The 23327-nt window shown below is 44.2% G+C and overlaps 1 protein-coding gene across 1 annotated transcript in view; it reads left to right on the top strand.

Annotated features, from left to right (window-relative positions):
* The window catches only part of unc5a (unc-5 netrin receptor A), a 143086-nt gene that overhangs the window by 92940 nt on the left and 26819 nt on the right, over positions 1 to 23327 (top strand). The window contains exons 3-7 of the mRNA XM_080466142.1: positions 5619 to 5762; positions 7458 to 7561; positions 8780 to 8960; positions 13451 to 13618; positions 20514 to 20678. Of these exons, the coding sequence (XP_080322268.1) occupies positions 5619 to 5762; positions 7458 to 7561; positions 8780 to 8960; positions 13451 to 13618; positions 20514 to 20678 (762 nt within the window). The remainder of the gene's footprint in view (positions 1 to 5618; positions 5763 to 7457; positions 7562 to 8779; positions 8961 to 13450; positions 13619 to 20513; positions 20679 to 23327) is intronic.

Genomic DNA, 23327 nt, shown 5'->3' with positions numbered 1-23327 from the left:
GTCTCCTCTCAGCCATTGTGAACTCTCTCCCTTGAAATGGTGCATTCCCCTGATGTAGCGCCACCCAACCCCTAATCCCTCTATATCCACTGACGAATCCCAGCCGCGCACACACACAGTCGGGATGCTGCCTAATTGAATTTCCTTGGTCACAATGAACACACACTCAGGACCTGTAAGTTCCAGTCTTTGCCTTTGATAAGCAAATGACCCCTATGGAATTGAGGTCAGAGCCTGCGAAAACAAGAGTGAGGGAGAGAAAAATAAAGTCCTGCTTTCAGACAAGCCCAATATCGACTCGCTCGGGATTGAGTCCAATGATGTTTACCCCGTGTGTGTTGAGCCCCCGTTGGCTCAGGGGGGAGATTCATTCTACCCCCTCCTGCACACAAGCACACACACACACACACACACACACACACACATTCAGAAGAGGACGTCTGTGCTCTCGTAGTGTGACCCCTTCGCTTTTGTGAAGTGTTGCTCGTCTTGCTTTTTTGAATGAAGCGCATGTGTAAATAATCATGTCTTCGCTCCAGATCAGAATAACACACAATACAGTAAATGTGAAATTTCTCCTTTCTGCCTGTGTGTGCCTGCGTCAGTGGGTCTCGTAATAGCGTGTATTGTACCCGGGTTGCCTGAAGACTTTGCAACAAGCCCCATCATTCAATAGTAAGGTCAGTTTATTCATGAACTCAGTCACTCTGCATCTTCTGTAAGTCTTTTATTCCCTCCCTTTGGCTTTTTTTGTAAACTCTCAGGAAAGTCTTGAAGCAAAACAGTGTGTGTTTCCTTTGGTGTCTGAGCCTGAGCCCACAGCTTGGGTGATTTGACAAATGCTCCTTTTTTCAAGAGATGCCTTCTTTCTGACTTGCACAGTTTTTTGATCACCAGATGTGTCTTTGAGTAATTCATCTATCCATCCATCTTCTATGTGCTTTATCCAACTCAGGATCACGTGGTGGTGGTCTGGAGCCAGTCCGACTATACGGCCTGACCATGACAAGGAAAAGAGAGAGAGACACACATAAATCGTCTTATCATAATAACATGCATATATAAATAACAGTTTTCTCTGTTTTAGAGCAAGGAGTAATATTTCAATTATAAAAGCCCCCATTTAATTCAACATGTTTTCACAACAACCTGAAGATCTTGAAATTTGCCAATTAAAAATAAATGGAATTCTTGTTTTAAAAGACACCTTCAGGCGCAAAACACAGTGAAATGTTAAAAAAAACAAAAAGAAAAACATGTCTTGTTGCATTCAGAAATACAGAAAAAAAAGAATGACATTGAATTTAAAAATTGAACAAATGTTTAAACGTTTTGGCTTTTTGGGCAAATCAGCACACACTTGTGAAATGTTTTCTCTTCCATGTTGTTTTTCTTTAAGCTGGTGTTCAGAAAGGCCTGCTGATTCCAGGTTTGCACGATTTCTGCAGCTCTCGGCATGAATGTGCTCACAAATTCACCCTCAGTTTGGTTTTCATGTCAATGCTACTTCACTAACAAGAAAATGAAATGTCTAAATCATGCAGCGTTGTCCTCATGGCTGGACGTGTGGTTTCTGTGCCTTGTGTGTGCAGGCTGTACAGAGAACGCTGCCATCGTCATCCATGCTTGTATATTGTGGAAATTAGATTATAAAATCAATAAATTAGATGCTTTATGACTATTTTGCCCCAAATGGATGTAAATATTAAAGTAACAACTATAATATGTTTAGTAAAATATCAATTGAAAACGGGTATTACGATACTCTCAACCCACTGAATGCAATAACCAATTACAACCTGGAAATGTTTTCCCTTTGGAGTTGGATGTGAACTAAGAACAATCACAAGATGTCATCATTTTAAATCCCATTGATGTATCGGGATCCACAGAAATGCATGTAAGAAAAGGTGAACTTGTGTTGTATTCAAGCAAATGTTGCCCCGGGTCTTCGTGGGTTAATAAAACCATGAAACCTTGAAGACCGAAATTGCACGCCACACAACTGTGACAAATGAGTTTGCCCAGATGAACGTCTGTATTTATTAACCCTTTTCTGCAATGTAATATGTATGTGCCGCGTTATTAACAGCCAAAGGAGATGACTGCGCCACTGTAAGCACTGGTGCCGAGGTGCACGTTTGTTTCTGCTGTCTGCCAGCCCCCTGTATTAATTCCCATGTAACGTTACAGAGTGAAAATTTACTTTCCAAAAATATGGTTAAGCACAGCAGAATAAGTTGCACCATTGCACTCCAATAAAAATAAACCCACCGGGGTTCCAGCTGTAAGCCCAGGATTCACACTGTGTCAATCACATAATCACCATTTAAATTTTGCACAGTAATTTCACTGAGGTTTGGGATATGAGCTCATTTATAAATGGGTTTCAGATCAAACTGAAGGCTGAGGGAATCGTGTCATGTTTTAATTATCATTTAACAGGAATCTTAAGCGCGCTTCAGTATCTTGCAGGAAAGGAAATGTAAATTTCTCTCTTACTCTTTTTAGTTCCTAACACCTTGCAGCCAAGCATACAATTCTAAATCGATATTAATATAATTGATTCATAAGTGTGTCAGAGCCCAATTCTCAGAAATGCGCCTGTCCTCTAACTCTACATTAGAGTTCTTGTATTTGTCATGCATGAGGGCTGTTCATAAAGGTTTGTTTGTCTCACATCCATCCTAATGGAGTTGACGATGGAAAACAACCGTAAATAGCAGTCTGCCCAATCATTATTAATGACTATAAAATTATAGTGGTATTTTGTACACAAAGTGATGAGATTATTTTGTCCTACTTATTAATTGGAGTGAAATTGGACAGAATGACTCACAGCAGTGTTACTGGAAGGTGTCAGACACAGAAAGCAGGTAATTATGGCGACAAGAAGAGATAAGGAAACAGAATGCAATTACCCTGGCAAGCAGAGCTTCAAATTGCTCTTCTTAGGATTTCTAACCTCAGGTTGCTATTGTTCATGCTTTGCATCTCCATACTGATCTTCCTTCCTTTTGCCCTCTAGCTCAAAGAGGAAAGGTTTGCATTAATCAAATGAATTCCTTCTGTAAGTAGGGCCATACCAAGAGCCGAGCAGCACTTAATAACATTTTTCAGACATATGTATAGAAAAACACGTTTATCCAAACTAACTCATGCAAAGCCAACAGCCGCGCACTCGGCCTAAATCAGGGCCATCACATGCGTTTTGTCGTACACGTCCAAGGCTATAAGCCTTTCTCTGAATATCATTGAACTTTCAGGTTGCAGGGCATGCTGCACATTGATTTTCCCTTTGCTTTGACGTTGCAACTGTGCTGTTGCTGCTGTCGTGTGTCCATATGTAATGTCCAATCCACAGAATCCTATCGATAATAATTAATTAATTACAGGTATTCACATAAACTGACGAAGAAAAGAAAAGCAACGGCAAAAAATCTCTCGGCTGTCTCGTTGGATTTCATGTCAGTATTTTCCGTCAGTACGTGCGCCGGCTTCTGTTTTGTTAGTGTTTTAGTTGAGGGAAGTGGATCCCGAGCCTTTCCCAGGAGGCCGCGGGGCCACGCTAAATCTCTGATTTGCCAAAACATTCCAGTGAAGCCAAACACGGCTGGACACATTCACACGTAAAAGTGGTGGCCTTCACAATAAGCTGTGAGCATTTTTTCCAGGTCTGCTGTGTGTGAGTAGGCAAAGCCAAACAATGGAAATGAGTGCTGTACTTGGATGGCATATGCGGAGTCTGTATATGAGTGCTGTTGCTGTCATTTTTCTGCCTCCTCGTCTTTAAGGCCGAAGCCAGATGCTGCCATGCAGCCGATTTGAAGAAAGAAGTAAGAGTTCCTTCTGCTCCATTTGTTCATTCTCTGTAGTGCCCATTTTGTTACTCCAGCCATTTGTTTTAGCTTTTAGGTGCCCTCTCAGCCTGTGCCAGACACACTCATACACTCACACAGCCAACAGAGGAGCTGGGTTTTATTACGAGGAATAGATTTTCTGAATCAAGCATTGTATTTGAAATTAATCACGATGGGACTGCTTTAGCAGAATAATTGAATCCATTCTAAACAGCCCCATTTTCTACTTTTTCTTTTTCTTTTTTCTTTTTTTTAAATTAGCTGTGAGCGAAGCTACACACGAGAGTGTGCTGGGGAAATCGTGCACACAGCACCCGGCTGTTGTTGATGCTCAGAGTGGCGCTTCGGGGCTTGATTCACTGCACATGTACACACATTTATTGTGATCACATATAGCCAAAGCTGCCACATTCAGATCCTAATATATGGGGGGGTCTGCTGGTGACCCCTCAGCGCTGCTTATCACTGCATGTCGCTGCCGGCGAATGGAACCACTCCACTCTCCTCCCCAACAGCTCACATCACCACAGGGCCAGGCTGCGCTCCACAAAGCCATGAGCAGTTTGCCTCAAATTGTTTACCGAAAAAAAAAAAAAGAAGAAGAGAAAATACCCGTTTTGGTTTGATGAATGCCGTGTATCAGCACAAGTGCTTTTTGTAATTGCTGTATAGGTTTGATGGCGTGATATGTGCCACTTAGTCAAGCTTCAGTCTGGAGCTGGAAAATGACAGATCAAGTGTGTGAGGGGAGTGTAAGAGTGTCACAAAGTGCTTTTATGTAAATGTTGTTGAAGAGTGGCTTTCCATTGAGATTTGACGACACTGCACTGTATGTGCTTCTCCTGTCATTCTCCGTGATGCGTCCTCCGTGACTCTAAAACACTGTCTTTATACACATCTCTCCAAAAGACAACAAAGAGAAAAGATAAGACAGAGAGGGAGCCGGGAGCTCGAGGGGAAACGGGGCAACGGTTTCATGTGAGTAAAGACAAAGTGGGACACACAGCAGGGATCAAAGTTGCAGTTCGATATAGAAAAAAAAATACCTCCGGATTACAAGTCCCAAATATAAGGTCAAAGGAAAATGAAATGAAAGTCTGCTTCTCAAATATAAAAAAAAAAGGCAAGAATCTGACAAGAGTATATTGTTTAGGCAGTTAAGCAGAGCGAATCTCATCCCAATTTTTAGTTTGTGTAGAGACTGCTTGTCTTTTCTTTCTCCTGAAAAGCAATAAAGCTATTTTTACCTTGCACTATAGCAGCATCACTTATATCAGCCACCGTGGAGAAAACACTCCATAGATTGTGAGCCCTCACACCCACCCTCCTGGATTTAATAATGGGAGGAGCAGGCTATTGCGAGTATTTTTGTTTGTGGCGTGTTTGTTTAGTGCTTCCTTGTTCCTTCCCAACTGTTGCCGTTTTAACACCCTCCAAATTACACCAAGGATAGCTGTGAGGCTCTCTTCTCATTTTCCTCAGTTAACAAGCACTCTGTTTATATATGATTATGGCTCTCTGCTTGTTTATTTTGCCTGGCTCTTTTTTTTTTTTTTTTAAATTACTTTGCCGGTTGAGTTCAAGGTACAAAATACACCGAAGGTTTCAGTTCAGCTCATTTGTTTTCTTTTCCGTTGAAGGCAATATTTATCGGTATTTAACTCTTTCCTGCAGTCGAGCATCCTGTTGGGGGTTGGGGGGGGAGGGGGGGCTCCCGTCTCCGGTGTTCACCATGCCACTCCTGTGTTTGCTTTGCAGCGCTGCCAGTCATGCAGGTGACGATTGACATCACCAGACAGCAGGTGGAGAAGATCTTCGGTCTCGATGAGTACTGGTGTCAGTGTGTCGCCTGGAGCACTACGGGCACCCAGAAGAGCCAAAAAGCATATATCAGGATCGCTTGTGAGTGCACTCCGAAATGTTCATTGTGTCATTACAAAGGCTGCGCACAAATTACGTGTCAGATGTTATCAAAGGATATTAGCAAGATTGTTGTTTTTTTTTGTTGGTTTTTTTTTTTTTCCTCTTTTGGTGGCTGAGGAGGGACCAAGTTTCATTTAGCAATTAGCCTAGAGACGACTGTGATCTGTTGCTCCACCGTGTGTTTCTGTAATTATAATTTAGTGAAATCATCTGTCTGTGATTCTTATAAGAAGGAAATCTCAAACCCCGCCAGGGAGCACGAGAGAGTAATGCATCTGCTTGAAGGCTGTCTTAAAAAAAAAAAAGAAAGAAAAAAAGTGGAACACTAAATTTGAGTATTCATGAGCATATTTTTCACCAGATACAGTATATCAGCAATGATCCCTATGAAAGTAACAGGAATAAAAACAGATTTGAAATTTATTGCTGTGCTGCAATCATAAATCTGTCTGGGGAACACAGACACTTCCCTCGCTGCAGCCTCAAAAGCTTTATTAGAAGAAGCCATTTTACGTTTGAGTATTTTAAAAGATTCTGCCCATTAATTCCCACATAAATATGTATTATTCGAGACGGAGCCGAGCGCGGCACCGTTTCCAAACCACCAGGCGTTTTGAAAACACACACTCATTATCCATCTTTGTTTGAGAGCTCAACAAAGTCAGATAGATGTAAGATAAGGACACAGATGTGCCTGAATAACAATGCGTTACCCACGCGTTTCCTGATATTTGACGTGCGCGCCAATATACACTCGCATACATTTGAGCCTTCCGAGACTGTTATATCTCAAGTCTCCTCCAGTCCCATTGTATCGACTCTAATTAAATTGAATGTCGTGAAAGTCTCTCTGCTCGCCTTAACGTTTTTCTGGGTATGATTGGTCAAGACAGGCACAACATCTGTTTAAAGGAATTCACCGGCGGCTCACAGCCGCACGCTCGGCCCCTCGCAACACAATAACACATCACTTTGCTCTGAGTCGGAACCCGGGGTGAACACGTCAAATTTACGTCAACCCGCCAGCCATCAGCGGGCTGGCTCCCTCATCTGATACAAATAGACCTGCATTTATTTTTGCTGCGAGAAGTGAGCTTTCGCCGGTTTCACCTGTGCAGTTCACAGCCGGGGCTTACAGACACATATATAGCAGGGCTTTGGTGTAAGAGTAAGAGTATTCAACGGGACGTAATGTGAGGCCCCATGCAGTCAGCCAGGCTTGCAGGAACTCTTGTCCAGGCGCCTTAGGGCTTTGTTTTCGTGTGGCTGCTCCAAGCCGTCATACAGATGGAGGCTGGAGGCTGGCGGATGCCGTAGAGAGGAGAGTGGGTGGAAGTGAGGGGTAATGCAATTGCTTTTGCTTGATGCCGGGCCCCTCTGGCAACAGACAAGCATCTCTGAACCAGCCAGGCAGCCTGTAATAAGCAACATGGTTGGTGCCACCGATCCCATTGTGGCTTAGGGGCCAACTAGAGTGCGACATGCTCAGTGATGCCACGGCCGGACATTTGTGGAGTAGAAAATTGGGAAAGATCACCAAGCCAAGTTTTGGACATAGAAGTTTTTTAGTTTCCTTTTCTTTCTTTTTCCTCCCCCCTCCTCCCTGATCTCCCAAGCTTTTAAACTATCCTAATTGGTTCTGTTTCTCCCTGTATTTTTTATTTTCCCTGCAAGACCTGAGAAAGAACTTTGAGGAGGAGCCGCAGGGAAAAGAGGTGGCATTGGACCAGGAGGTGTTACTGCACTGCCATCCCCCCGAGGGAGTGCCACAAGCCGAGGTGAGACACGGATACAGAAGATATTTATAGGATCACATCTAGCATCCATTTACCCTTTCCTCACCAGGAGGACAAAAGAGCAAAAAGTGGCTCAAGATCAGCTCCCTTGCATCGCACCCACCGCCACCGGGGAACAGACAAGCCCATACGGATAAATTACACCTCTAATTATTCCCTATTATTGATTTATTATCTCTTTTACATCTCTGGGAAGCGGTATATCACATCGTCTCGTCACATCACTCAGGATAGGCTTGGAGGCTTCAATCCCCATTTGGCATCTCTAAAGGCCTATTCATAATTAATGGGTCTATTTGCCTCACTCTCTCCTTATCTCATTCTATATCTCTGCGCCGTCTCTCCGTGCTCTGTGTCTCTCGCACACTCTTGTTCCGCTCAAGTCTTTTTCTCTATCTGCTCGCCTCTCCGGTGTGCGGATCTGTGTTCAGAGGACCAGACTGGGGCCAGATGTTTCACCTTGTGCGCCGCATCCTCCCGGTCCCAGATAGCCACTAACTGCTCTAATAACAACACAAGAGGAGCTTAGGCCAGCCACTCAGACAGCCCAGAGACCAGGAACAGCAGACTAGCCAATCACGGCCCGACAGTGTGGGGACAGTTTGCAAAGAAATGGGAAGGAAGGTGCCAACCGCAGTTCAGCAGAAAAGAACATCAGAGCAGAAGTCACCGCGGGAGAAAACAGGGATAGCGCACAAGAGGAAGAAAGCCCAATTATATGCGGTATCGCAACTGGCAGTAATACCGACAACACTGCTGCCATACCGTGGCTTCTCTCGAGACAGCATAGGGTCAAGTGAGAGCAAGAAAACAAGCGAGTCAGTCTGAGTGTACACCAAAAAAGGAATAACATCACTTTTGGCTTCTGCAAGAGAGCACAAAAACTACACAAGGCACGATCGGTTCGCTCATAGAGCACCATCGGCTACAGATAGATCCACAACTCCAAAAGAAAGCCTGCATCCCCCTAGAAAAGAGCTGATGAATATTAAAATCAATGTGATGTATAAATAAATTAATTGCATCTCAGTTTCACACCGATCCAACTTTGTTCTTCCACTTGTCTGTTTGATTGCATCAGCGAAGGAGCACCTCACCGCTTCTGTGGATGTCTGTCATCCACCTCGTGTCTGACCGCCGTGGAACGAGCCAGTTTCTATTGAGTTGCAGTCAATTTTGACCACTGAAATATATTTTCAGGTGGAGTGGCAGAGAAACGAGGATGTGATCGACCCAGCAAGTGACCCCAATTTTTTCATCACGACTGACCATAATCTCGTCATCAAAAAAGCCCGGCTGGCGGACACGGGCAACTACACGTGCGTGGCTAAAAACATTGTTGCTCGCCGCAAAAGCACGTCGGCCACAGTCCTGGTCTACGGTAGGTGATGACTTCTCTCAACAGATGTCAAAGCTCTGCGCACAAAGGCTAATGGCAGGTCTGGGATTGACTGAGGTTCAAAATGTGCGAACACAAAAAGAGCGCTGGATCATTTTATGCTTGCATGTTGCCATTGTTGTCCCAGCATTTCCACATTAACCTCCGCATGTCCTCTTGCATGGAAGATACCTCGGTGCAGATCCTGTCCAGTGTTTATATTTCACACTGAAGTCTTTATAATGAAAGTTTATGATGCCAGGAATCATATGGTGAGAATATGGATACGTCATTTTCTTAATCAGAATTGCATTCATTAAAAAAAATTTTTTTAAATACATAAAGAGATGGCAGTCTATGTGCACATTAATTAGCGCAACTTAAAATGTTACTGGCAGCCATTCTGACAAAGCTGGCAGTCTGCGATGTCGGGACTGCCATCTCCCTCCTCCTCTGTAGTGGATCCAGCATGAGAAGAAAAATTGAATTAACAGCAAACTGTAAATAATGACTTGGCTTGATAAGCAGACTGACCTTTATTAAAATGCAGAGAAACAGCATATTTTCTATCACAGAGGGTTCCTCGGGTACTGGCACTACAAAAGTTTTGCATACATTACAGCCTGGCTTAATTCTCGAGATGGAAGTCACGTGGGAATGATTCATGAAAACAAGTTTGCGAGTGCGCAATGTATTATCTCTGACACAGGGTCTGCTTTTTGTTGAGGTTGCCAGAATAAAATATGTTGTTACGATTTGTTGTAAATGCAGAGCAGCAATTCGTGTTTATCGGATGTATCAGCTGAGACCGGTATGCCATAAATAAAAGGCACTACTCAGATACTATGTGTTCACCTTTTCCGTTCACAAACTGAGGTTACACTGAGTATTCACACACTTCAGATGATTTACCATTATTTATAGTAGCAGCTTCAAATGCTCACAATCAGTGGCAACAAAAGCACTGATAGGTCATGTGAATAGCTTTGATTGTCTGGTCACGAGGGCAGAAAATGAACAGTCATTCATTGTAGTTTTGTTTGGAAAGAGACACTATAATTTTTTTTAGTTTGGCCAGTAAATTTCAGGGTCATCTTGATTGTTATTATGGATCACCCAGAATACTCTGCACATATGTGATTAATGATATTTTTCAACAATCTGACAGATGATGCTACGTCTTCTGCATGCACGAGAAAATATTGATGAAGTTTGCTTTAAAATGCATAGTTTTTTTTTATGTCTAATCTGATATAGCTTTTCTTTTTCTTTTTTTTAACCCAACCAAAGCCAACTCTACTACTACTCTATATGTAGGTATAACAGGAACTCATGTCTCCACTCACTGTTGTTTTACTCCATCTAAATAGGCACTTTATGGTTTCTTCCATTGGTCACAATTGATGACAAATAAAGGTAACAAGCTTTTTACTTAAGTTTTAACTGAAGTGAATATAGTATTGTTAGTGGTACTAGTAGCAGCAGTACTAGTAGCAATAGCAAACAAAGTCGCAGCTGAAAAACTCGGTGAGCGACATAGAAAGCAGATGTCGGTCCATTTCCACGACTGTCACTGAAAAGATTAATGGTGGTTCTGATAAAAAGGTGTCATCACACAGATTGCTTTAGATGGAGCCGCGTAGCCACAGAGCCATCAGAGTGTTCATGCTGATCCGCTCGACCACCGAATGCACTGAAAAGTGGTCGTACGAGCATCCGAGTGGTCCAGTGGCTTGATGAATCACACTTCCTTTACCTTCATGTGAACCATCAGGTGCATGTGCGTCATTTACTTAGCAAGCAGCAGCAGCAGCAGCAGCAGCAGCACTGACAAGTGGAAAATTTTCAAGCCAGGAAAGGCAGCATGACGTTCTGAGTGAAGCTCTTCTGGGAAACCTCGGGTTCTGGAATTTACTATGGATGATACTTTGACATGCATCGCTGGTGTAAACCATCGCTGCAGACCACATACATTCCTCGTGGCAGCGGTATTCCCTTATGGTTGCGGCGTCTTATAATGCATCCCGCCATAAAGCATGAAACGTTTATGAATGGGTTAAAGAGTTGAGACACGGGCACAGAGTTCAACATGTTTACACGCACTGCAGAGTCTTTAAAATGTCAGCCTGATCAAGCATCTGTGGGATTTGCTGGAAATCGAAGCATGACGCATGAAGGTCCCACCGCGGTGCTTCCAGGACCTCCTGCTTAACGTTGGGAGTCCCATGTTCTGGCTGGTCAGAGATGTTTGGTCTCACAAGGGAGAGCTTCCCAGTGCTGCTCAGACGGTTTTATTGTTGAAACGGAACATACAAAAACATGTAATATACAAAACAACTCATTAGCAGCCAGAGATGAAAAAGCAAGATAGTGCACAGCTTCTTTGTTGTTATTTTTTGTCTTCATAATTGCACGTGTAATATTGTTGTTGTGTTGGCTCCAATTATAAAATTGCAGTGTACTGGAATAATCCATTCTTTTCACTGAGGGGGGAAAAAAAAAGCCATTTGCATTTGAGATTTGGGGATAATTTATGGACCTTGTCTGAAAAGGTGGACATTATTTTATTAAAATGGGACGAGGCTCCTGTCTCAGTTGCACTGCTCGACCATTAAGGCTGGAGTTACCTTTCTCACAGCAGTTATATAAAATGAAACATTAAAGCGATAATTCACCATAGTAATATAAAGGACACTTGTATTGTTGTATTTTAAGTTTTTGGTGGAGCAACACTTAAATTACTTTTTAAGTGCAACATGTTTTTCAACCACGAATGTCTGTAAAGACATGATTGAATACCTAGTCATTTTCACTGTGAACGTTTCAAATAAAACGTGTCCCTTTTGAGTCCTGCATTGAAAGGACATGTTATCGTACACTCATTTAAGCCTCCAACATTTTGACAATATATATAAATACATATCCCCGTTGTTAAAGTTAATGAATTAGCTTCTTCTTCTTCAAGGATGTGATAAAACAATTCACAGTTGAATTAAATGTGGTTGGGGGAGCTTTAATTGTCTTATTGTTTGCCTCTCTTGTTTCGTCAAACAATAAATTTGCACTTGTAGACGCCACAAATGCATGTGCAATTAAATTTCCTCCCATCACAATCAGATGAACCATGTTTTACCATCGCCGTATTGTCTGAGAGTCAGTGTGGTATTAAGAAGAAAGGAAAAAAAAACAAAAAAAAACAAGCTGTTTATTTGCGTTTGCTGTAAAAATGAGCTGAAAGGGAGAAATTCTGTTCGCAGAGAAATCACAGTGTACCATGCTAGTTAATCCAGCTAGCTGTAGCAAGTCATAATAACTGCTACTTTTCAAAAAAGGGAGTTCAACGGGGGGCCAGAGATGCATTTTAACAAGGCCCGGCTGGTGTGACTGCACTCTGTGCTAAGAGGTAATCAGGGGCCGAGTTGCCTGGCAATTTACCTCACTGTGGCGGGCAATCAATCGCATGGAGAGGGCAAGGAAATGATTCAGCCACGACAAGCACGGGAGAGAGTTAGGTGGAAATTAGAAGGCGAGTATGTACAGAGAGGGAGCGACAGCGCCATTCAAGTCAATAAATCAGGGATAGGTGTGCCGTGTGAGCAGAGGGAAACAGTAGATACAGGAAGTGAACCGGTGTGATTTGATGTCATTACCTGCACTGATGGAGAGATACGGAACCAATCATGTGACAGACCACTGATGTTTAAAGCCCAGGCAATGCTTCAGCGGCAATAATAGAAAATAGTTCCTTTTTTTTTTTTTTTTATTTCTTTCTTTTTTTTTATTTCCTCCGGGCTGTCTGAACTTTCAATTTCAAACAAAAAAGAGGAATAAATTATACCGTGGTGTTCTCGACAATTTAAAGAATATTTCAGTTCCAAGAATGGTGTGAAATCAGTGATGGATGTGTGAAGGACACCTCTTGAATTACTGGAGTAACCTTAATTTTTTTATTTATTTTTTATTTTTTCATTCTTTTATAATGTCTTGGCATTTCCAGAGATTGAGTTGTTAATTCATGCATGTTCCACCATGTGCATTTGGCTTTAGGTGGCATGACTTTACAGTTTTTTGACTTCATTATGAGCGTTTTGCATAATTTTCTTGAATTTTCTGAGTGGAGTCGTATTCCGAGTATCCACTAGTTACTTTGCCATGTCCTCCTCAGAGATAAAAGTGAAAAATGGTGAATGTATTATTTTCTTCTCTCTGTTGAGGCCATTTTGTTTTCCCCGCAGTTGACTGTAATTCCAACTCAGGTGCAGAAAGCAGCTCCTTTGCTGCCGCTCTTCCATTTGTTCCCCTCGCAGTGCAGAACCAAAGTGTGTAACAGCAGTCATGATTATTCCAGCGCACCTTTTATCCTTACTGCATGTCGGGTAATCCTGGCTGCTCTGTCCCTTCATCCATCCATCCGCCCATCCCTTCCTCCAACCTTCCTCCCCACCCCACTTCACATCTTCACCTCCCCCTCCCCCCTGGTGCTGGTCTGACAGTCAACGGCGGCTGGTCCACGTGGACCACCTGGTCGTCCTGCAGTGCCGTGTGTGGGCGTGGCTGGCAGAAGAGGAGTCGGAGCTGCACCAACCCCACGCCACTGAATGGAGGCACATCGTGTGAGGGGCAGAACGTCCAGAAAAGTGCCTGTGTGGCCACCTGTCCAGGTAACTCCCAGGCAACCCTGTTTGTCCTGTGGCGCTTGGCTTCCTGTGGCTTCTTTTTGGCTTTTTTCTTTTTTTTTTGCATCTAGAAGTCATCAATTCATCTTTATTTTGGCTGCCTTTTTCCTGCCAGCACCTCAAAGTCTTTCCTTAGACGCCAAGCTTCTGTTGCTTCCTGCAATTAGACCGCTTCCACAGCAGTGTCAGTGCCTATTAGTCTGCGCAGTAAGGCCTCATTCAGAAAGTGATTTATTATTATCACGCTTTGTTCACCTATCTCTTTATCTTCTGCACTTTGTACAGACCTTGCTGTTATTCCACAGACATGTCTGCTTTAAGAGACATAGTCCAAGCTGTGGTATTGTATTACACTAGTATATTTGGTGTTATTTGCTGCTCAAGTTATGTCGTAAATATGGGTAATAAAAAGCTGAGTTATTGTTGTGTGTGTGTGTGTGTGTGTGTGTGCGTGCGTGCGTGCGTGCGTGCGTGCGTGCGTGCGTGCGTGCATGTGCGTGTGTGTGTGCCATGTTCATGTGTGAGGAGTTGAGGGCATTTTATTTGCCTGCCCGTCCTCCCCTGTGAGAGCGGTGGAAAGGCATAGAGTGTCCTGCCTGATAGTGAGCAACACATATTGATCCCTGGTAGCCTGAGATGGAAGTCAAGCTGCTTCATTTGCAGTCCCACATTAGCCCCCTGACAGAGGGAGAGATAGCTGGAGAGAGAGCGGGATAGGAAGGAGGAGGTGTAAGGTGAAAGCAGGGATAGAGACAGATGGAATCAGATACAGTCTAAGGAAGGCAGGAACAAAGCCCCGGGTGAGAGGGTGAGAGAGTGAGTGAGACAGAAAAGGGAAAAGTGAGCCAGAACTAGAGAAACCCTGTGTGTGCGTGTGTGTCCGTGCGTGCGTGCGTGCGTGCATATGCGTGTGTACAAGAGCTGGCTGTTTGGCTGCCAGCACATCAGTGTGCAGACTTCTTGTTGGGGCGCTGCAGCCATGCTGACCGCAGGAGAAATCTCCCACGCTCGGTAAATAGCAGGGAGGGAAATACAACACCGCTGGCAGTGACAGCCTCTCCCTGCCTAAAACAGAGGTTATCTTCCTCTGTGAATCAGGGTGTTGTGTTACACAGCTCCCATGTAAAGACATCACGGGATGTCAAGCACGAGTGTAAGTAACATGGCCCACTGGAATACAGCAGGACGAAGAAGACAAAGGAAATACAAATGGATGACGCACCGTCAGGATCTCGATGGATTTGGAATTATTGAAGTTGGAGCAACTAGTAACGTAATTAAAGGGGTGCCCAGGGATGCTTGACATTCCTCCACAGCAAAGCAGGATACTGACCTCCATGACCTTAAAGAGATTAATGTCAGTCCGAGCTGCTATTGTTAGCCCAGACCCCTCCCTCATTTCTTTTTTCTCTTGCTCCACGAGGACATATCGTGTCATTTTTAACCTTCAGGGCGCTGAGACAACAATTGGAGTTCTATGGCGATTGTTCACTGAGACTTTTCAGTTGAACGAATGTCTTTCTTCTTTTTTTCTTTTGACGTGCAGCGCGACCCTGTGGATCCCACCTCCTTCCCTCACCTGTTTCTTGTCTCAGACCGCTAACATGCGTTGGCACAGACAGGCCCGGCTGTCTGCACCTGGACCGAGCTGCCCCGCTCTCCCAGGGCCAAAGTCCAGCACGCCACAGCCCCGGGATGATGAGCTGTTACATCCCATCGCAAGTGGCACCGAGGCTCTTGTGTACTCACACACTTGCCTTTGAAGTCTCCCCTAAGATGAACTGGCAGCTCCCTTCATTTTGTCACCCAGCACACGCACGACCCCACCAATGGCAATCCCCCTTATATGCATATGAGTCCTCCTCACTTTGATTCATCAAACACATGATTAATACATGTATGAATCACCAGCCTGAATGCATGAGTAGACACTCTGGTATAGGAGTCACAGTGAGGGGCAGCAGATGAGCCTCGCAGAGAGCATCACCGCAGTCATAATAACAACTTTAATTGCAGGCGTACTTATGGCTTTCCTGAGTCGAGATGGTGATTTCAGTCCATTTCAGAGAAAAATAAGGCTTCCATTGAGGGGGGGGGGGGGGGGGGGGGGGTGAACCTGCAGATAGACATTGTGTTATTTATTTAGACACAGCTGACATTTGAATTCAGAAGTAGTGTTTTTCATTTCATTTCATTTCATTTTATTTTAACCTGGCCTTGAGAGGCTTATTTCCCCTCTATGCCGCCTTTGTTTTTGAGCTGCGGTTTGAAAATTGCATGATTTAATGCTGGTCGTGTTTCAAGAGTTCATTAATTATCTAGACCGAGATTCTTTGTTGATTATTAGCTCTCTAGCGCATTTAACTTGCAGTGCTAAATCTTTGAAATGGTGCTGTAGAAAATGATTTTGTTTTGAGCTGCTTACTCAGTGTAATTTGGAGTTTCAGTCTGTTTTGTCTTAAACATGTCAATGGCCTCCTAGACTTGCTCTATTCATACTCAAAGAATAAAATATGCTATCAGCTGAATGAATATTCCCTGGAAACAGATAAATTTTGTGTTTGGGCCCAACAACACAGAAGGGCAGTGATTATTTATCCACGCATTTCTCTGCTAAGGTTTTCTGTATCGCTTGTTTAGCTGCCGGTGGCCATTTCTTCTTTCACGTTGAAAAAGCAGAACGGTTTCTTCGGAGTTGCACCGACATATTTGCATACGCGCACATTATATCTACTGCCATGAACTGACATCGAGGGCCTGCTCAGTAACACAACTCCCTTGTGTGTCTGCTTGCGATGACTCTTCTATCTAAATGTGCGCTTCCACCTCTCATTGGGAAAGTGTGAAGCTAGAGAGGCTCATCTGTATTTTTGTCTAAGTCTCCAAAGTGTTTAATGAGAGTTGGCAGAGGCCTGTGTGGCAGATCAGATGGGCTCCATGCTGAGAGAGACACAGGGAGCTGTGGAGGAGGAGGAGGAGGAGGAGGAGGAGGAGGAGGAGGAGGAGGAGGAGGAAAAGGAGGAGGCGGCTGAGGCTAAAGCCTGAGGCTCAGAGCAGAGCAGATCAACACTTAAGACAGCGAGTAGCCAAACTATGCAAGGGCTTATCTCCATTTCTCTATTCTCACTCTGCCTTCGCAGTCTCTTTTGTTTCCATCCCACCGAAGCATCCCATATGATTCTGCAGTCCATCCCTCGCTCCTTCATTGACTTTGACCCACACTGACTTGTGTCCTGAGCCAACAGTCAAAATGCCAGGCCGCGCCAACATTTCCAACAAACGCAAACACCTGGGCCAACAGCAAATAGTTAATCCCCCTCGTGTGGCGAGCTGCATGATGACATCTACTCCACACAAATGAGCTGAGCTGTTGTTCGACACGAGAGGGAACACCAAACAACCTGAAGAAATTTCAACCTCGTGTGAATTATTTAAATGATGGGCTGATCCCTCAGGCTTGCCAGGAGGAGTCTTGAGATTTCCACTAGATGGAAAATAAACAGACTCAGGGCTGGTGTATTTGGGTGTGTGTGTGTGTGTACGTGCGTGCGTGCGTGCGTGCGCGCGTGCGCTGTACACGTGCAAGTCAGCACACATATGTCTACTGTCTGCACTGCGGGCGAAAAGTCTAAATCAGCTCTGGAAGTGAGTCACCATACATTTCTAGATGTTATCATCGATTCCTTTGGAGACTTCATATTTTTAAAATGGAATAAGTAGAGACTGTGTGTAAGGAGACGGAGAACACATCACTTCAGTGTGAAAATCCAGTCTCCATCTGGTGACAGCCTTGCATTGGTTTTAATCATGTGGTGTCATTTGTTTTAGCTCATCCTCTTCGTGTATCATTTTGACTCATTTTAGTTTGTTTGGGGGTTTAGTAAACATCAGGGATTAATTCCTGCTAAGTCGAGTTATTGATTACACCGCGATCAGAGGGAAAGAATTTGTGATTTCTGTTTTATTGTTGTCAGACTTACAGATCGAGGTATGGTGACTAATCGCTGTTGGCGTCATCCACATTTGGTGGCGAAGCTATTAACACACCACATGGCTCTGCGCCTTCTCTCTGGGTTTTTTTTCCGTTAGCCTTTGATCAGTGGTTACAGGAGTGGTTACCGTGCACACACACGTGTATTGACTGGTCAGTGGGAGCAAAGGAGGCAGCCCGCTGGTCTCGGTGGCGCTTGTCTTCCTCCTTGTGTTCCCCTCAAGGACATTGAAACCGTAGGGGCTCGATGATCTCGGACTGTGTCCATCAGCAGCCATTGTCATTTTGAACAGAAAACCCTGAAATAGGCGCTGCCACCGACCTGTAAAGAATGGTTGGATTCTTTTTGCCTCTCCCCTTGGCAACATGTCCAAATGGGGGCTTGCCACTGGGTTATTGTATTACTGTCCCTCCTCCGAGACCTGCCTGACCTGAAACCTGTGGTGCTGCATGATTGAAAATCAGCTGTGGTGCCTTTTTGCAGTAGCTCTAACAATCTCCTTCTGGGGATTTTATAAGGAAAACTAAGGCTGTGGAGTCCAATTTTCTTATGTGGATCCAGACAAAGTAAAAAAGGGTGTGGTTGTGGTCTAATGTCAGTCTTCAATTTTCAAAAGGTAAACCAAAAAATACTTCTTGCTTCACTGAATCTATTGTGACTTCAACTGTCTATCAAGGAGCCATGAAAGAGAGGTTTCTACGCTTATATTTCTTAGCTCTCTGCCGTCGCGTAAAGCCTCCTTTCTCTCTGAAAAATGTGAAACGTGCAGGGAGGTGTTTCTCAAAGACGAGCCATCAAGGACTGTTTGTGCATCTTCATCCTTCTTTTGATTTTTCCCTCCGCCTTGGGTCGCCAAGCTTGTATCTCATCCGCATTCTCATGAGCATCACTTTGCTTCCACACCAATCTTCTTGTTTGAAAATGTTATTTGCATGGCCATTAGTCTTGCTTTGTGGTGGAAAAGAGAAGTAGAAATTCATCACCTCATCAGGGCAGATGTTGATCTCATCTCTTTATTTCACAGTGGTGTGGATAAACTGAGGGGCGACATAATATATTCATTAGGATGTAATTCGCTATTCAATCATTCTCATTCCCAGCCCAGATAATCAGCCCACTGGCCCACGGATGGGTCCACTCAATGCCAAACAAGGACAATTATCTGATTGGTTCTGCTCTCTCTGCCAAATGGATCCAACTGCAAAAAAGCCTGAGCTGTGTCAGCGTCCCACCGCACGCTTAAATACCCTCAAATTCTCAAAGCAGTCGGTTCAGGACACACACGGACAAGCATGCAGACTTTTGTAGTAATACGATTTCATTCACACCTGAGGTTCTCCACACTCATGATGGCTATTATCTGGCTTTCCGATTGGGGGTTTGCTTGAAAACAACAACAACAAAAATCCTTACACGTTCCAGTTATGCAATAATAGGTTGCTTCACCTTCAGAAACATCTAACCCTCTGACCTGTTGTGGGTCAGACCTGCTCTCTGGGGGTCACAGGTCCTGCACTCTTTATTGCAAGGATTAATGAGCACAAAGGTTTCCTCGCCCTGAGGTCAGTCTGGGGAAGGGGTGCTGCTGTCATGGAGGTGTGTGTGTGTGTGTGTGTGTGTGTGTGTGTGTGTGTGTGTGTGTGTGTGTGTGTGTGTGTGTGTGTGTGTGTGTGTGTGTGTGTGTGTGTGTGTGGCGCGCGCGCGTGCGTGTGCGCCTTGCTCGCCTGGTCCCCTTCAACCTTACATTTGGGAGAGAGGAAGAGCGAGACGGTGGTGTTTTATCCCCCCTGAGAGCTCATTACTGCTCTTTTTCCCATTAGCCCCATGGTAACCTTCCCCAAGCCTGACGCTGTGTCACTCAGTATCACTTAGAGCCTCCACACCCACCAGCCACAATGCCAAATTACCCCCACCTTTTCAAAATGGCCTGCTTTTTTTGGGCGTGTGGCAGAGCTGCTGACATTTCTTACGGCCAGGCGTGCTCAGAACTATTACATGTCCATTTTCCTTTGTTTCATTTTGCTGGCGCTGATGGTGGGGTGTTTGAAGTTCTTCTGCAGATGTAATGTCCGCTCTTCTCTGTTCTGAGTGAGGCTGCTTGGATTGTGACTTGCATTCGTACACACTGTGACCTGCCATGCCGCGACTACAGTCGCATGCTGTTTCCCAAGGAATGTAAACCAAGTCATATTTTATATACTGTAACAAGAAATGTTGATGTGAAAACTATAATCAGGGATATTTGAGTTCGTATGTAATCGTCTGCAACAAATTTTAAAGTTAAATCTCTTATCTAATGCAAATAATGAACATTCGGACCCATATGTCGACAAGCTGTCAACACTCATGTCCAAATAGTCAGCAGCACCCTCTCCACTACCTGCGTACCGTTGAGGTTTTACTTAGTTGCATCTGATTTCCATGTTGAAAGTAAACAAAGAAATCAGAATAGGGACAATATGGCTCTCCTCAGCAGTTCGACATGCGATGGTTTCTCTGTGCAGCTGTTGGATTTGAGTGTGTGCAAGTGGATTTGCATGTCTTTATAAGCTTTTCCTTCCCAGGTTCCCATTTTAGAGCAAGTACATTTGCACAGAATGGCAACAAATATTCCACAACTTGTTCTCATCTGACACCACTGCTTTCACACTGCTGTTGCGTCTGAAGTTCACCAAGTCGAGCTTGAACAGATCACGCTGTTTGTCAAGTGGATTTCTAGCTTGGTTTATTGAAACTGTTCAGCATGTCCTCCGATCAATAGTTTTTTTCCTGTGAACTAAAATATAAGTGTTTGAAGTGAATCAGTTTGATTTTTTTTTTTTTTTTTTTTTGTATCTCGATGTGTGGTTGCACTCACTCGTGTTTGTTTCTTTATCATGTGTTTCTAGTAGATGGAGGCTGGAGCGAGTGGAGCAAGTGGTCGGCGTGTGGTGCAGACTGTTCGATGTGGAGGAGCAGGGACTGCACCCAACCCTCACCTGGCACCGGGGGGAAAGAATGTCAAGGGCTTGACTACCAGTCTCTAAACTGTACCAGCGAACAGTGCCCACAGAGTGAGTTCACCACCGCCCACATCCTGCAAACCACACTTTCACCGATCAGCTCCGAGGAACAGCCGTTTCAGATGTCTCTTAGACATTTTTTTGGCGGTAGGATCAAAGGACGAATGCTTGTGTTGTGTTATAACCGAGCTGATGGGAGGCAAATGAGCAGTTTAAAATCCATAAATGTGTCCAAAGCAACATTTGTGAGCTTTAGCCAGAAAACACGCAGCTAAAAAAAGCAATAGGCTTTTAGCCAAAACGGGAAAATGTATTGAGACATAAAAAGAAAATAATGAAAATAAATAAATAAATCTAAGTCAGATCTAATAATCACTCTATCTCTCCTTGTGACAGCAGCTGGATGTTGAGTTGATCTCATAGAAGAAAAGGTTCATAAAGGAAAAATGTCCATTTCATCATATTCATCTGCAGCCCAAAACAGGCTCATTCCCACCTGCGTGACCTTTTCAGATTATTATTCCTAATTACCACAGGTACCACACTTGCTGCTAAGATAATACACTGCCTTGTCACGTGGGATGAGGCTGTGTTGCTCCGTGACCTATTAATAGACCTGCAAATTAAAGCGTCCTTTCTTTGATTAAAACATGACCTGACAGATACAGTGACACGGGTCAAATCGACTGTGAAAACACACATGGCAGGGGTGTTTGTGTCCTCTGTGATGCATGCATGTGGACGTTGTGCACATAGAAAGCATGTATAGGTTTGCGGAATAACCAGAATGTATTACTTTTTCTTTATGTCAATTGGCTCACACTGCGGTGGCACTCTCCGGTGTGTCATTAATAGAGCATGTGCATACTGTCAGGATCTGAAACCACAAAGCTTGTACAGCCCGAGCCGGCAGCTGAGTGGAAAGTGCCACCGCAGGGTCCGTTGCAGACCAGATGGACATGAAGAGAGTGCTCTATAGCTCCCTACAGATATCAAAGACAGGCAGGGATTGCAGCTTCCTGTCAAAAAACAATGAGAATCAGAGTGTTGTCTTGTAAAAGAAAAAAGAAAGAAAGAAAAAAATGTTATGCGCAGTGTGCTCTTTGGCTGATGTGCGTGGCAAATACTGACTTTTAATAGGGATTCAGTTGACATGGGCTTGTGAATTAATAAACTGAATTATGTATCTTGCACTGACTGATGTGATCAAATGGACCGATGCATGCAGAGGGGTGAGTGGGGGGTTGGCGTTGCGTAGCATCTGCTGAGATGTGCTGTATGTGAATGTTGCATCGGCTATGTATTTTAGCACTACGCGAGTATGGGCATGCGCGCGTGTGTTGTGCAGCCAATGACTGAGTTCGTCTGGCGCAGTGAGCCAGCGAGCTCTGTCGGCCCATCATCAAAGGTCAGCAGCTCCTCCCTAGAGAGGCAAGATATATACACAAAGATGCCAGTCATTGTTCCTCACACGCAAACACACACAGGCACAGTCACTCAGTATTTGCTCTGACAGTGCAGAGCAGAACGCCGGCCTCTGAAGAATGCCTATCCCAATCTGTTCCCAGCAGATGCGTTTCCATAGACAATTGCTGTGTGAAGTATTATAATAAGCGAAATAGCAAGATGGTTTTGGCTTGTCAGCAACTCCCATACTTCAACCATGTCTGCAGGCTATTAGCTGAAATGGAAAACTTCCCCCCCCTCCCGAAACAAAAGGCACCCTTTTCCTCCAGTGTAATCGAACAAAACAACTGCAGAGTGAGCCAAAGTGACTCTGCAGCAAAAGCTGTCCTCTGTCGGAGGACCTCACGAACATCACTAATCTTCCTCATTAAGCCAGAGATGACATACGTTAGACAAGGTTATTGTTTTGGGTATTGCTTGGATTATAAAGCGCGTGAGGCACAGAGCGTTGTGTTACAGCTCAATGATAAACAGATCTGACCCAGGTAGGATCATTTTCACAAAGCAAACAAGTGAAGCCCAAGATGTAGCTATGCAAAATCTGTGCATGGAAATAATCAACATATTGGCTGCATGCCAGAGCTAAAATGGCAGACAGGTGTTAGAGGGCACAGAGAGGATAGAGGGGAGAATCATGTTCATATTCTCAGGCACAGGAAATTAGGACAACATAAAAACAATTATTTGGCTTAATGTGTGTAATGAAGGTAATGAACTTAATTTGCAGCCGCATCCCATTTTGGGGGGGGGGTGTCACAACTGATTGTGCAAAGCACATCAAACTATTAATTTGTCTTTAGTCTCCTTTTAAATTTAGGGGGCCAATTTTGGCGACAAGGCGGCTGATGTTTTTGTCACGGGTTTGTTTGTCAGAGCAGGGTCAGGGTGCCGCATGAAAAACGGCTAAGCATTTATTTTCGACCATATTTCACCGGGACTTGCTGAGGGATGGGACGACTGTATTGTGGAGATAGTAATGGTCACGTTCACTTTGAGAGTTTTAGTAGCCATATTTCCCTGACCTTAGGAACTCCGGTGTTATTCATCTTCGGGCAAGTGACTAGGATTGGCCATGGGATGAAATATATTCTCAGGTCTTCTGATAAATGCCCTGGAACGAGGCACAGCAGGCTCCGAAGCTCTTATTTATCAATGCAGGAGAGAAAAGGGAGCAGAGAGAGAGAGAGAGAGAGAGAGAGAGAGAGGGAGTGTTTAGGACTATCAGGTCCGGAC

The sequence above is a fragment of the Lipophrys pholis genome (assembly GCF_963383615.2).
Source record: "Lipophrys pholis genome assembly, chromosome: 6".
Taxonomy (NCBI): Eukaryota; Metazoa; Chordata; class Actinopteri; order Blenniiformes; family Blenniidae; genus Lipophrys; species Lipophrys pholis.
The sequence above is the reverse complement of the archived record's forward strand: the minus strand, read 5'-3'. Positions and strand labels throughout refer to the sequence as shown.